We start from the raw sequence: 15887 nt of genomic DNA, 5'->3' as shown, positions 1-15887 counted from the left end.
ATAAAAGTGTTTGCTTTGGGAACAAGGACAAGTATGTATTAGGGTACACGGAGGGGACAAGTATTGTAGTACTTATTGTAGTAGTTTAGTATTTCATTTAGAATTTCTTGTATTTAACAGCAGGTTGACCATTTTTGTCCGAGAGTAATGCTGTCGAGGCAACCGCACTGCGATTTGGCATATGATTATCTACACAATTAAACCAAACTGCCCACTAAAAGTAGCAGCATGTAGGATAAAGCCATGCGCAACAAGACACACAGGATTATATCGAAAATGCAGAAGTAGTTTTTCTGTGGCACCGAGGAATGCACCGGAACAAACATGCTACACTCTCCTGAGTGCCACCATGAAACCATGCAGCCTTCCCGCTATGCTGGCTGGTGTGCAGCTTGGGAGAAGGCTATTTGTCGGGGGGGGCATACAGGGTTCAGGTGAAATACCAGAAACAGACATTGGAGACAGGGTTGAAGGCACCCACCACCGCGCCCCCACCTTCCCAAATACAAGACATATGGCTCTGTATAAGTCAGCTGATAAATTGAATTTCTGTTCCTCACGGGTTTCTATGAGAGAGGGCATGTTTTGCTTTCTGCTGGTGGATCCCCGTGCTATAATATAACATCTGCCAGTGTTCTTTGTAAGCCTTACACTGTGCAGGTAATATAAGTGGTGTTATTCAAAAGTCAACTTCAACCACAGCAACGATAGTTTACCCCTAAAACTGTGCATCAACAGATGCAAAGTGACGCATGCGTGTGTTAGTGTCTGTGTGTGTGTGTGTGCTTGTGCATGAATGCAAACCGGCTAGTACTTTAAAGGATTAAAGTACCTTAAAAGTACCTGTTGCATTCCACCCCTTTTGCCTCACATTGTGCACAAAACACGTGCAGAATTATGCAGTCTGATTTCTCAAGTTTTTCATATCCACAACACAGAATGTTTGCACCTGTGGTTTATCAAAGAAAAAATGCATGTGAAAGGCTATGGTTTGCAGCTGGTCATGTTTTTTTTATTTATTTTAAATGTTATTTAATGCAACATCTACAGTACCTTCAGACACAGTAGGTATGTGGTAATCATTGCTAAATGTCCTATTTTATGATATATCCATGACTGTCCAGTTTGTCAATTGTGGTTGAACCTCTTTGCATCTTATGTGTGGGTAGTGTCTAGTGCTGTATACCCCTATCAATAGAACCACTGTATGAGTCACTGAACCTGCAGTGACCTTTTGTCTTGAATACACAAAACACCCACTTAGAGAATAACCCACATCACAAGAACAGTTACGCATCCCTGTTTTTAAAATTTTTTTTTACCCCAACAATGTTATTCACGTGCCCCCAACACACACTCCTATCTGGACTTCTCTGAACTGGCTCCGACTTACGCAATCAGCCATTAGGCATAAAAGAGAGAATGAGCAGGGTACATGGAACGGTTGTTTCACACTGATGAATCATCTTCACAAATATAGTCGATCTTTGTCAGCGGAGGGGACCGCCGTCGCCTAGCAACCGGGTGCATCAAACTAGAGAGAGCACAGCGCCCGCGTTAGCCCGCGAGCTAACCAGCGACGTGTACCAGGAACCAAACTTGAACGGTTATTCTTTTTTTTTTAAGGGGGGAAAAATGGTGAAACAGACGATACAGATATTTGGTCGCATTAAACCCTCTAAGAAAACTACAGGGGTAAGTGGACAACTGAAACTACATGTAAATAAAAGGTGGTGTATAGCGGTAATGCTAGGTTAGACCGGATGTTTATTTAAGCTAGCTAATGATGGCGTATCAATGAGGGCTCTCCAATCATGAAGCACGTTGGTTTGTATTCCCAGTTCAGAACGGCATTTGATCACAAAACAACAGGTTTAACCACACCTGTAATGATGGCTCCCTCCCTTCCATTAACGTTAAGTCTCCCAATAAATCAATTACACTTTTAAATCATCTACTATACAGCACCAGGGCCCTGGAAATGGCACAGCTGCATGGAATGCAATTCATGTTTTTTCTAATTACACCTGTGCTTTTCTTGCTGTGACATGCCAAAATATGTGAAAGTACATAGGACTAGCAGCCTAAAAAACAATCAGAAGGTAAAGTGACATTACATTGTATACCTCCTGCTAAAAGGGTCTATTGGGGCAGATACCAATTTCCCAAATGTTGAATGGAATATGCCAACAGCCAGTATTTTGTGCTGATGTTCAGTATCTTTACAAGTTTTCCTTGTTGCTCCATTAATCTCATTTCTGGATTAATGGAGACACCTTTCCCCCCACCACATTAGATATTAAAGTTGTTGTATTTGAATCAGTTCAGGTAAAGATACCAATACAGGTTTTATACACGCAATAAATATGTATTCTTTAAACTGCATCATACTCATACTGAGCCAGAGTCAGATTTCTTAATTTAGGTGTCAAGCAGTGGCGAGCTTGTACAATAATATCAACTAACCTACTGGTATTTTTCTTTTTCTTTTTTCCCCCCCACACATCCGTATAAATGTTCACTTACTATCAAATGAGTGGCCTCTATATTGGATACAGATGTAAAAATAAATAATCTTATTATTGACAAACATCCCTGGTAGCACTCTCACTATTCTCCCTAGAACCCTGTTTATTGTCTGAGCGCAACAGCTGATGGAAGAAATGATCAAATTACCTTGAGGGTTTCTGTGGCACTTCAGCGTGAGCTTGACAATATCCAGCAAAAACGAAATAAGCACAGCTTCCTCCTTGGGGGCTTTTTTTTAAGGTTTCTGAGCAGAGCAGCAGTGGTCAGGAGGAGGTGACGCTGCCAGAGTTAATAAGGGTGAAAAACAATCCAATCATTTAGGTCTTATCTTTCTATTCTCGAAACCCCTGGGGACCTGTAATTGCATCAGTGTCCATCCGAAACATATGCCAGAACATATGCTGAGGGCTGCGGGTGTTTGGACTGACCCAGCCGGCCCTCGCTTTGAATGTGCTCCGCTGCTAGAGCTCAATCTATATCAGTTTAATGTTCCACAGCTTTTCTCCTCTCCCCTGGGGCGACGCTGAGCGGAGGTGATATTGCAGAGCTTGACCTGTACACTGATCATGATTGCTTGTTTTCGTTCTATTGCTTTCCACAGGATGCATGCTTCATAAACTCCAGCTTTTTCATTTCATTTCGAGGCTTGCATTATCCAACCCACAAGTGGCCAAACTTATATTTTAGAGCTAACATGATGAATTGATTTTGTGTTTAAGTTGGGCTGCATGCACTGCATGATACCACGTACCATAACGGTCATAGAACTAGGAGACAAGTCTTTCAAAAGGGTAATGAATGCCTATGGCTACTCTAAAGTGCTGTCCAAATATTGTGGTCAACTAGCGCTCTGCCTTGACATGCGATGATGAACAGTAGACTGTAAGCCTTGTCCCACCAGAGGACTGACTCTGCTGTTGTCTCTGGCTCCCTCAGGTGTACTCGGTGGACAACGAGGAGCCAACAGGTGCTTCTTTGGAGTTTCTGGTGCCCAGGGATGTGGCTGAGGGCTTTGTTAACAACAAGAGGGAGTGCTACAAGTTCAGGTAGAGCTGTATTTGTATCTGTAAAGCCTGTGTTTTTATAGAGATGTTGTGTCTGGTGAGCCAAAGACAAATTTCCACCCTGGCAACAATAAAGATTCATCGTATTACATTATTCCATTTGCTAAATTTCCCGAAATTGGCCGCCTAATTTGGTCAAAGTAAATTCAATTGCAGCGGTCTTTGAAGTCCACTATAATAATCTAAAATACCTGCCTGGCTGTACTGTAATACTCACTATCACTAACACTGTAGAGTATTTATTGGACTTCTAGCCAGTGAAAGCTTTGATATTTGCGGCTTTAAATACCTGAGAAAGGTTCTCTCATTTCCTGTGACCAAACTCTGATCAGTTTCATCTTCTACGTAAAAAAAAATCAGGAGTTTCTTTATAGAAATAGTAATTAGATTAATAATAAATAAAACTGCATGCAGTCTACATGCAGTGTCTTTATAATATAAGTATAGTCAGCTTCAGTCTTAAGTGGGTGCAGAACACCAGCGACGGCCACCAGTTGGGCAAAACAAGAATATTGTAGATGAGCAATAAAATCACCTAAAATCTGCAAGATCCGCAACTGTGTAGTTCATGACGTATAAAGATATCATACAACATGGAGGACATTGAGCTGCCCAGCAGAATGTACGCTGTCAAAGTTGCATAAGAGCAGTGCAGAGCTAGAACATCTGTTTAACACTGGTAGTGAAAGCTGCAGCCTTATATACTGTACCCTCCGGGCAGGGCCCATGCCACGCTCCCAAGCCCTAAATTCCCACTTGGGGAGTCAGACAGCAGCGGACACCGAGAGCCTGTTGGAAACCACAGAGTTTTATAATAGCCTGTGGAGGTTCCCTTGTGCCCTTATAGAAATAAAATGTCCACATTTAAGAATCTTCCTGGGCGGACTCCTCTCACATCGCTCTCATCTTTCTGTGGGATAAAAACATGACGGGCTGAGACAGCTTTAGAGGATGGAATGATCGAACTCCTCCTCATGAGAAAATAAGCAGACGTGTGAGATAATCATGAATGTATACATTCTGTATGTTATGGTAGTAAATGAAATAATAGATGTTCTGACCTCTTCTGTGCTTCTGACTTTTGTCCAGGTTCCTAAAGGTGTTTGATCAAGCTGTCCAACAAGAAGAGATATTTAATAACATTGCCAAACCAGTTGCCGACAGGTACAATCTTATTGTACTTCTCAAAATGACAAATGTAAATACAGGTTTATATTAATTAACATTTTGAAAGTTGATGTCTTTAAACTTTTTGTCAACCCTTAAAACTACAAACTTTGAGCATCCCATTCACAAATCCCTGCCCACCTGTGCCCAGCAGCGCTCAGCTCTCCATGCTGAGCTCAGGGCCACACAGGCTTTAAGCGTCCGTGTTGACAGGAAGTCAGTAAAGCTCAGCTTTCTTTTAAGATGGAAATGGAGGGTATCTGTGATTTATGGCGTGCTTTGCATACTTTAACCACTAAGTGGACCGAGCTGGAAGGCGAGATGGCACACTGTGCCATCGTGAGTGTGAGAACATTTCCAAGCCACAACACAAAGCTATGTTGTAGCTGCTCACTCATTTTGAGCTGTTGTTTCATCCATCATGCATGAGGATCACATTCATTAGAGTAACCTGCAGAAAACTCTGGCCCTCAAGATCAACACTACAAGTCTTTTGTTAGTACTGTTCAATTTAGGGAAATAGGGTTCATCTGGGCCTGTTTTTAAATATAAAATATATATTTTAGATACTGATATGCCAAATATATCTGGACGACTTTAAACGACTTTGTAAAAGGCAGAATGAGAACGTTTTTCCTAAAAACAAATAAGATAATTAATCCCTCTCCATCATCAGAAGTGTGTGGAGGTGTGTGTATCTGCAGAGAGAGATCTGCAGAGATTGGCTTTTACACATTAAACCCTAAGGTAAACCCGTAAAGCGTCCTATAACACTTCAATCAAACTCAAAAACAAGCTGCAATGAATGCAGGCAATCGGCTCGAAGTTGTTGTATAACACATTTCATACAATCTTGCCAAAAACTAAAACTCCCCAACATTTCCTTGCTTCTTGACCTCTAAGATTCCTCCCCACACAATTTTCACTCCATCTTAACAAAGGGAAACTCTTACAGGCGTCTGTCAGAGCTTTACTCCTGGAGGAATTTCACTTGGAATTTCCTGTGATCAAATGTTGCTTGTGCTGTTGTTGTTGTTGTTATGTGAACAAGGTTCCTCCTCTGTCCTCTTGTCTTAATTGAGCCCTACCACTTCCATTGCTCCCCAGGCTTCTTAGTCACAATAGCGGCTATTTGTGAAACCCCACAAGTGCTTTGCGTTATCTTTGCTATTAGAAGATGCATAAACACCATGGCGAGATGTCTGGATTGGCTGACTAAGGACTTGGATGTATTTGACCTGACACACGGGTTCACAGACTTGGGTATTGGGTTGCGCTCCCCAGCCAACCCTTTAACAGTCCCCCCTTTGTTGTGGCAGGTGGTAAACATCAGGTTAAAAAGTTTCAGTCACAACCATGTCTGTCTTGCCATATCAACTTGAGCTTAGCGTCTTTTCGCCGTTGGTATGACTATAACTTCTGCAGCCTAGAGGACACTAGTCACCCTGTCTAGCCATGACCAATCTGTCTCTCCAATCAGAAATTTCTAAGTCCACTCCCTTGCCCTCTTCTGCAGGATGCCCGTTTACACACTGAATGTTCTGAATTCCACAGAGTTTTAACCTTTTAAATCCAGTCTCACCACAGTGACTAAAAGAAAGAAGGGAATGGAAGGAATAATAAGCCTTGTCAGCCCTCATTTGGAATTGAAATAAGTTGCCTTCAAACACAATCACAGGAATAGGCCAAGACTTGTATCCTTGCCACAAAAAGTATTGAAAGAGATTCTGAAAGGAACTTTATCTGGGACTGACGTAGACCAAGCTATGTGAAGCCCAGCTGTTGTGCTGATAACTTGTGAAGCTTATGTTGATATTGACATGGTCCCAGTTACAGAAGCACGTCTGGTTACAGTAATCACAAACAAAATCAAATTTTGACTGACGGAATGTTTTTCCTAAAGCCCCCGTAGTCTTGAAACTTTTATTCAGGTTTAGTCAGGAGTTTGAATCGTCACCGCACTAAAACTCATGCAGGCAGGCGCCAATCCTCTCAACTAGCAATAACTGTCAGGTCGTTGTTGTTTTGGTTGGTACTCTGTCATACTTGGCGCACATCAAGTTTCGCCAAAAAGTCTAACCTGTTTACTTGCACACTAGTCTCTGTCTCTGCTGTGGTTTAACCCAAACCAGTCAGTTCAGCCCCAACATAGGTGTTTAAAAACAAACCAGCATTAATAGCTCCAGTCGAGGAACAACCACCGTAATGATGTCGGGCTGGCAAGGCAAACCCTCTATCTGCATTGTAATCCCATTTCACAAGGCTGCGAAACCTGTAGCCCAAGTTCAAAGAAGAACGGGGCTCTGTTGAGTTTTATCCTCAACCCTGCTACCTCAAAAGATTGGACTTCTCATAAGAAAAAGAACAGGAAGAAAAAAGATCTTCTGGACGACGAGTTGCCAATCTCCAGGAAAGCTGAGGTGTAAACAGGAACAAGCATTGGGAAACACCCAAGCTTCAGTGGCAAGGCGGAGGCCGCTTCATTAGCACTGACATTAAACTAAACACAGAGCCTGTGTCTTTTCTCCCCGCTGCCAATCAATGGCCATGACTCACCCTAAGATTAAATGGATGCCCAATGACAGTCCAACCAACCACCATTCTCATAAGTGAACGCGGTGTTTTATATAAACTGACATGCAGTTTTTCCCCCTCACCAGTCTCATGCAGGGTGTGGAATTGTACAGTACATAGAAAGGGAAACCCACACACTGCTCTAATACTAGGTTGGCAATCCCATTAGAATAAGCGAGAGATTTAGATTTGTTTATAATCCATCTAAAGAAATATAGTGTCAAGATATCCTTTTCCTTACAATTGGCAAGTGAGCACACCATTTATCCTCACCTTTGATCCATGCTGGTGTGTCAGGCCCCTCTGTCATTTGGCTTTTTCTTCCTGGTTTATTTCCAGGACTATAGAACAGAAGTTTTTTTTAATTCAATTCTTTTGAACAAATTTATGCTACCTCATTTGAGCACCATTATTTTGGGCTTTCTTTCATTCAAACAAAGCTAGATACCATTGGTTTCCATGGCCCTGTGCACGTGCAGAAGGGGCAGTTCAGTGCCAAACCAAAATTTACCAGGCCCTGCCTAGTTGAGTGGGGTTTTGGGCCTTTTTCCTTCGCTCATACTTCGAGACATTCCTCCCTCACCAGCAGATGTCTGTCGCCATTGCAGTTCTCCAGTCACTGCCATCCTTTCCTGTGGATTTAAAGTGTCAGATTCAATTTACTCAGACTTTCGGTGTCTGCTTGGGGATATACTTGACTGTCCCTTGCACTCTTGCAAATTAACATAGTGGCGATATTGGAGGCACACGGTGTAAATTATTGACAGACGAAGCTTTTTGCAAGTCATTACATGTTCACGTCAGTGAGACTGTATTTGTAGAGAATTTCTGGTTCAATTCCAGCCAGCGACATTTGTTGCATGTCATACCCTTCTCTCTCTTCCACTGTTTCTAGTCCACCGCTTCTCTATCAACTATCCACTGAAGGTCGAAATGCCCTCATAAATCTTTAAAACCCCAAAATGGATATGGCAGAAAGCAATATTCATAAAATTGTGTATTAAATCTGTGTGTGTGTGTGTGCGTGTGCGTGTGCGCGTGCATGCATGCATGCAGTGTGTTGGCCGGGTATAATGGCACTATATTTGCCTATGGCCAGACGGGCAGTGGGAAGACCTTCACCATCTCAGGAGGGGCCGAGCGCTACAGCGACCGTGGCATTATTCCCCGCACCATCTCCTACCTGTTCGAATGCTTCTCCCAGGTCAGCACGGCATTTAAGATAACAGTTTCACTGGCACAATAAGGCCATGGCCAATACTAGCTGACATGAAATAACATAACACTTGCCCAATGGAGACATATACAGACCTTGTCATCGATCTCATCTACTGTATTCTATAGTAGATGAGATTGATGACAAAGCTGACTTGTTTTATTTCACGTTCCATCAGCTACTTCTTCTACTTTGTTTACAGCCAGGCGTAGCCTACAACGCCAACTTCTAACCAAACTACTCTGTAGCCAAGTATAGCGGCTCCAAACTAGTTGATTGCACCACCCCTATAATTAGCATTTTGTTTTTTTTCCGACATGTCAAAAGTTTGCTTAAAATTTACTTGACAATTGAATAGAAACACAGCTACTGATAAATACAAGCAACATGTAAAATAGTACTCTACTGTCTCTCTCAGCCATCCTTCTTTTCCCTGTGCTGCTAAGCATCTACATTTAAACCCTCTGTATGCACCCAGTCCAATTTAACATTCTGTATTGTATGCTCCACAGGACAGCAGTATGGTTTACACCACACACATTTCCTACTTGGAAATCTACAACGAGATGGGATATGACCTTCTGGATTCCCGACATGAAGCATCTCGACTGGAGGACCTACCGTTAGTGTTCTTTTTAATACTGTAACTTTTACGACGCTGATGCTACTGTACAGACATCCAGTTATATTTGAAAAAGTCAAAACCATTAGAGCCATATATTTAACCTTGTGATAGAGTGATAGATAGGCTTTTTAAAGCTGAAAAGAGCAATCATCCCCTCCATTATTCTCCTAAATAACAGCCGTTTGTCCTGGCCTAGAGTCGTGGTGCGGTGAAATATGAAGACTTGGAGTATTTACCACCTCACTACGAACTGCCAGGTGACATAATGAAACTGTGGGACAGCAATGGATGCGGTCGACCTGGTGGCAGACTCTGCCACTGGAGTGGAGAGCAGGAGGGTCATGTGGAGAAATTGCTTTTCATAGCTAGTCGCTACTGCTGCTGGTCTGATTTTTATTTATTTTTTTTACTTTGTTACTAATCTTTCTTTGTAATTATGAATTCCATCTCTCTGGAGGTTTGTCTTTGAATGAGTTTCTTTTTTTTTTTTTTTACAAACTCAATACTTACTTATTTCAAACGAGACTTTGGCCCTCCAGGCACAACATCGTCTCAGTACATAATTTTGGTGTTTGTCTATTTTCTTGTACCAGTTCCATTTAAGTTTAAGCAGAGGATCCAGCTCAAGGTTTAGATACCCACAAATCACAGTCTTCTGGAAATAGACAGTGCCCCATGTAAACCATGCTGTGGCCACACTTGCTGATTCAAGAAGAAGCTGTGGCACTGACAAATTTCTGTCCTTTCCCTGCGTACCCCTTCTCTTTTTTCACACATTTTTGGACTCATTTTTGTTCCTGTTTTACTTCTTCTCGTCTCATCTGCTCATTATTTCCATCATGCATTCAGCATTTCACCCTCCGAAAGGTAAACAGTCATTTCATTTGTGTAAAATATAATAATCAAAACCTTTTTGAGTTTGTAGAGCTGCCAAAGCACAGGCCTTTAATCAGATTAAGATTAATACTGTTTTATCAAACTACATCAATTACCTACACATGTTAACATAATTGTCCACATGTGTTCTCCAGTCATTCCACCCTCTTTGACATCTCAATCCAGTAGCCATACTGTCATATGGTGAGATCATAGGAGTCCTTTCAGCCCCATCTGTCCAAGCACACTGTGTTTTAGAAGGATTGAGGTGGCCAAGAACCAATCACCTGTTTGTTTTGAGCTGCAGGGCCTGGCTGTTATCAAGTTATGAACCCCCGGAAAGATAAAGCACACGTGTCAAACTGGGTCGCAGCCCACACTGACTCGCAGATGTGGTTTGTTTGGATTTAGAGCAGAGCAAGGCGATGGAAGGGAAGTGGATGACATAACTGACATAATTGCTTTTTCATAATTGCTTTAGTGTTGGGATTATTTGGGTTTGGCTCAGATTTGTCCTGCTTTGTAATTTTTTTAATATGGAATATCCTTCAAACATTTCTTTTTCTTTTTGCAGTAAGGTACTGATCATGGAAGATCCAGACCAGAAGATACATTTGAGGAACCTGTCCCTGCAGCAGTCAGCCAATGAGGAGGAGGCTCTGAACCTTCTCTTCCTGGGTGACACCAATCGCATGATTGCAGAGGTGAGTTGCACATACAAACAACACAAACTGACTACACAAAAAAAATACAACAGTGAACTAGCTACAAAGTAGCCAAGCACATATTCATTAATTGATATTACTTAAACATGTACAATTAAGCTACTAAATTTGTGTTGATTTTGTCGGTCCGTGTGGACAAAAGGGCTGATGTTTCAGAGCACCAAAGTCCCTTTAGAAAACTAATTTTACTGCAGTCCAGGTTCTAGATCTCCTGCCCGCCTCCCTTCCCTCCAGCAGGCCCAGCAATACGGCCTGGGCCTCCAGCAGCGTGGTGTCTGTATGTCAAAGCTCTGCTTCTGCGCCAATATTCTCGTTGATGGTCTCGTTTACTCAGGTGTAGGTCATATAGAGGCATCAGTTTTAAACTGAGACTATATCATAAGCAGTTAAAAGGTCCTCACAGTAACTTGACGGCAAAGATTAGTTTTAGAAGCATTTTGATAAACAACATCAGTGTAATCCAAAATTGGTAATATAAGTTGTGTAAAACAATATCTAACATCTGTATAGAACACCAAGTCCAATATCTGAGTCTAGCCATAGGCCCAAGTATTTAATTCTATCTATTTTATGCAGAAAATAACCACCATCACATGTTATAGCTAAAAGATATGATTTGGATTTGAGGCTCTTGTTTTTTTCAATGACCTTACTCAATTCACACACCATACAGTAGTAAGGATTAGGGCTGCAACTAACGATTATTTTAATAATCGATTAATCTGTCAATTATTTGTTCGATTAATCGATGAATTGGATAAAAAAACTAAAAACAAAAGCATTAATTTCCAACCCTTTATTCAAAAACAGAACTGACAGTGCAAATTCACAGAGCAAAGAATCTTCAGAAAGTGCACAAACAGGTTGCTCGAACATCCCTGAGCTGTTAAAGTAATAATAAAAAAAAGAAATGGACTAATATCAGGAGTGGGGTTCAGCGGGTTACCCACGCCTCTCGGCGAAGGGTAGACACACGTTGATCCACTCAGTGTGGCGCGCATGCAGCCCCGGACATCTAAGGGCATCACAGACCTGTTATTGCTCAATCTCGTATGGCTGAACGCCACTTGTCCCTCTAAGAAGCTGGACGCCGACCGCACAGGGCCGCGTAACTAGTTAGCATGCCGGAGTCTCGTTCGTTATCGGAATTAACCAGACAAATCGCTCCACCAACTAAGAACGGCCATGCACCACCACCCACAGAATGGAGAAAGAGCATCAATCTGTCAATCCTTTCCGTGTCCGCGCCGGGTGAGGTTTCCCCCGGCCGTCCCTCTTCATCATGGTCCCAGTTCAGAGAAAAACCCACAAAATAGAACCGGAGTTCTATTCCATTATTCCTAGCTGCGGTATTCAGGCGACCGGGTCTGCTTTGAACACTCAAACATCTCCGCGACTTATTGAGTGGCGTAATAATCGTGGGACACAACGAATCGATAATGAAATTCGTTGCCAACTCTTTTAATAATAGATTTTTATCGATTTTATCGATTTGTTGTTGCAGCCCTAGTAAGGATTGTAGTCAGTATGCAAAAATCACTGACCACTCCCAGGATAACTGACATGAATGTTGTTGTTTTTTTCAATATGCACTCTAAAGGCTACCTTAAGACCCTTCTTAAATAGTATTTTGGTCCCCTGTGGTCCCTTTTACCATGTTTTCCCCCCAGTAAAACCAAGCATCCTCTCTGTAATTTCTTTTTATGTTGTGGTGGTTCTTTTCTTCACACAGACACCTAGACTCCCCAGGCTGATGAGACATGTGGTGGGTCAGCTTTTGCTTTGCAACCTGAGGTTTGGAGCAAAGGGCTGATCTCATCTTGTTTACTCTTGTTGCTTGTTTGTAAGTAAATAACAGACAGTAAAAGTGAACTGCATGGTCGGGTTTCAATCAGATACTTGCTTTTGCATTTCTGACGAGTATTCCAATGTCAGTTTTTGATGTGGCTGGGAGTCGTGTGTGGCGCAAAACCAATCCAGAGGACATCGTTATGGGCTCCAAGATGGAATTTCTCCAGAACATGGAAATGGGTTTTGGAGGTAGTACAGTCACGTAAGGTTTTGCCAAAACAATAACTCATTTGTTTTTCGTCCACCTTGAGGACACACTGTTGTAAAACCTGGGGGGATATTTCAATGGAAACACATTCTTGGATGTTACACTTGTCTGTTGATCAGGCAATCGAGGCGTCTCACAGTTCACTACAGTCCACCCACCCGGTGAACTCATCCTCTCTGGGACTTCTTCACCAGAAGGATTCTTATGAGTCCCAAGCAAACAAAGAACCATTAACAAACTCAATTTGTCACCGCCAGAGTCATCCCAGAAGTCCTTGCTCCACATAGACGTCGAATGAAGTTAGCACTTGTGCTTTCTTTCTTCTCTTGCTCCCAGCCATGTGGATAAAAGATGACACATCCGTTGAAGCTGCACTCGGCAGATCATGAACTCACTCGCTTTGAGACTTGGCAATCCCCTCTCCACTTTTATTGGACAGGAAATAAAGTACACCTTCTAAACTCCTCACCCTTCCTTCAACCTCACCAGGAAACATTTCCTCTCATCTGCTCTTTTTTTCTCTCTCCGTCCCTGTTTCACATGTAGGTCTGGATCTTTTCCTCTTTCTACATCCTAACTGCCTGTTGAACTTGAACAGTCCATAGCAGGTGGTCTGAATGAAACTTCACTTTTAATCTTTTGACTCAGCAATCTCTGTGTTTCAGGGTTTGTAGCACCACAGTGAACCTTTATGTGCGTGGTTAGCATGTGGTGCATGTAAGATCAACATGTGGTTAATTGAGAACACAGGAGAATACAGGAAGTGACTTCAAAGAGCTTGAACTGTCCTGCTGGTATATTTTCACAGCTAAGACATACCTAAATGTCCCTGTGTGGACGCTATTTCCTCTGTAGACATGATACACACAGTTTGTAACCATTTCAATAAACATGCTGTGCTCAGTGTGCTCCCGTCCGTACTATTTTATACTTTTGAGTTTGTATAGGACTCCTAAAGAAATGTTTATATTATATCTAGTGATCTCAAAATGAAGTTATTATCGTGCACAATTCACACACGTCAAAGCTTACCCAAACTGTCTCTCAGTATGGACACAATAACGCTCAGAGATAAGAGCCAACAGTCACTTCTTATCTATAGACTGCTGCCTGTATATTTTAATACTTTTAACTGTCATCCATGAATGCTGCTATCAATTTCCACTGTAGGACAATACAACAGCCCTGCAGTAAATCCTACCATCACAAGGGTTATAATGTTAAGATTTTGTTGAAATCGTTTGAGAGAGGTGTTGACTCAATTGAATGATCATTTTGGAGGATGAAGTTAGTGGTACTGTTGAACTGTATTGTGCTATACAGAGAGGTGGTTCTGCTATTTATATAAATGGGGTGGACGCAATAATAGAGATGCAGTAGACTTCAATACAGTTCGACAGCACCACAAAAAATATGTGTGTAAATTAATCCAGTGGTTCTCAAACTTTTGCCCCTCTTGGAAAAATATTTCAGCCAAGTAGGGTTAGGATTAGCACAAACGTTGTTGTGAACGTGTTTTGTTGTGTTGTTGCTTTTGTTGGGACAGCTCACAGTTTACGGAAACTAACAATTGCAATGAAAACAGGTATATTGAATACAAAATGTGGTTTCTTGAACATACATTTATATTGAACCTTTTATAGTATAGTTAATTTAGGAATTATGTACGACTGTTTTTTTAAATGGACATTTTAGAAATTGCTGGTTCAGCATTCCAAGTATTGTTCTTCGAATATTTATTCAACTTCTTCCGTACGTTTTTTGGCACGCGTCTTCTTCCACATTTTTTAAGCTACAGAAACTGTTTGAATATCAAAATGTTCACCTGTTTAAGGACATGCCTGTTATGACTTCTTATGTTTCTAACCTTTAAACTTTTTGAATTATTAAGCTTTTTGCAAAAATTAAGAGTTAATTATTCTGAATGGGAAGTCTATGGAGAGAACCTTTAAAACTTCTTAAACTTTCAAATCCTTCTACTTCCTCATACTTTCAGCTACAGACACCATTTCAACTTTAAAATGTTGAGAAACCCCTGATCTATTATTGTCTGTCTGTCTGTCTCACTCACTCCATCTAACTGTCTGTCTGTCTGTCTCTCTCCCACTCACTCACTCAGTCCATCTAACTGTCTGTCTGTCTCTCCCACTCACTCACTCAGTCTACCTAACTGTCTGTCTGCCTGTCTGTCTTTCTCCTCTCTCTCTCTCACACTCACTTACTCAGTCCATCTAACTCTCTGTCTGTCTGGCTCCCTCTCTCTTTCTCCCTCTTCCACACTCACTCAATCTTTCTTTCTCTGTCTGTCTCAGGCTCTCTTTCTCTCTCTCTTTCTGTCTATATCTGTCTGCATGTCTTTCTTTCTCCCTCTCCCTCCCTCTCTCTTACTCACTCACTCACTCTGTCTCTCTCTCCTCTCTATCTTTCTGTCTGTGTCTCTCTCTCTGTCTCTCTCATACAGTCACTCAGGTCTTAGAGATTTTTAGAGGACTTTTCCCCTGTCACCCCCCCACCACCCCCCATTTCAAAATAAAAGCCCCACAGAGTGAATTATAACTGGAACGCTTGTGATGAAGCCTGTCATTTAATAACCACTGTATATGTGTGTCAAACATTATGATTCTGTCTCCTCTCCCCCTCTCTACCCCACTCAGCCCACCCTTTCCAAATAAAAGCCCTACAGAGTGAATTCTAACTGAAATGCTTGTGATGAAGCCTGCCATTTAATAACCTCTGTTTGTGTGTTTCAAACATTCTGATTCTGTCTCTTCTCCTCCTCTCTCCCCCGCCCAACCCCACCCTTTCAAAATAAAAGCCCCATGGATTAACTGTATTTAAACATTAAGCTCAAAATTAGGCTTTTTTGTTGAAATACTTAATGCTCGTACTAATACTGTGACAACTACTACTACTGCTGCTAATATTTCTAGTATTACTACTACTACTGCTACTACTACTACTAATACTTCTACTACAACTTCTGCTGTTGCTACTATTACTACTACTACTGCAACTACTATTACTGCTACCACCAATATTACTACTGCTATTA

The 15887-nt window shown here is 41.7% G+C and overlaps 1 protein-coding gene across 1 annotated transcript in view; it reads left to right on the top strand.

Moving 5' to 3' along the window:
- Nucleotides 1-1635: 1635 nt before the first annotated feature.
- kif6 (kinesin family member 6) overlaps nt 1636-15887 on the top strand; it is a gene marked incomplete at both ends in the record, with an annotated part of 71140 nt that continues 56888 nt past the window's right edge. The window contains 6 exons of the mRNA XM_079174746.1: nt 1636-1695; nt 3466-3575; nt 4683-4757; nt 8391-8538; nt 9063-9176; nt 10630-10755. Of these exons, the coding sequence (XP_079030872.1) occupies nt 1636-1695; nt 3466-3575; nt 4683-4757; nt 8391-8538; nt 9063-9176; nt 10630-10755 (633 nt within the window). The remainder of the gene's footprint in view (nt 1696-3465; nt 3576-4682; nt 4758-8390; nt 8539-9062; nt 9177-10629; nt 10756-15887) is intronic.

Source organism: Pholis gunnellus (assembly GCF_910591455.1).
Source record: "Pholis gunnellus genome assembly, chromosome: 15".
In the NCBI taxonomy this organism is placed as follows: domain Eukaryota; kingdom Metazoa; phylum Chordata; class Actinopteri; order Perciformes; family Pholidae; genus Pholis; species Pholis gunnellus.
This window is presented reverse-complemented; position numbering and strand designations above follow the sequence as displayed.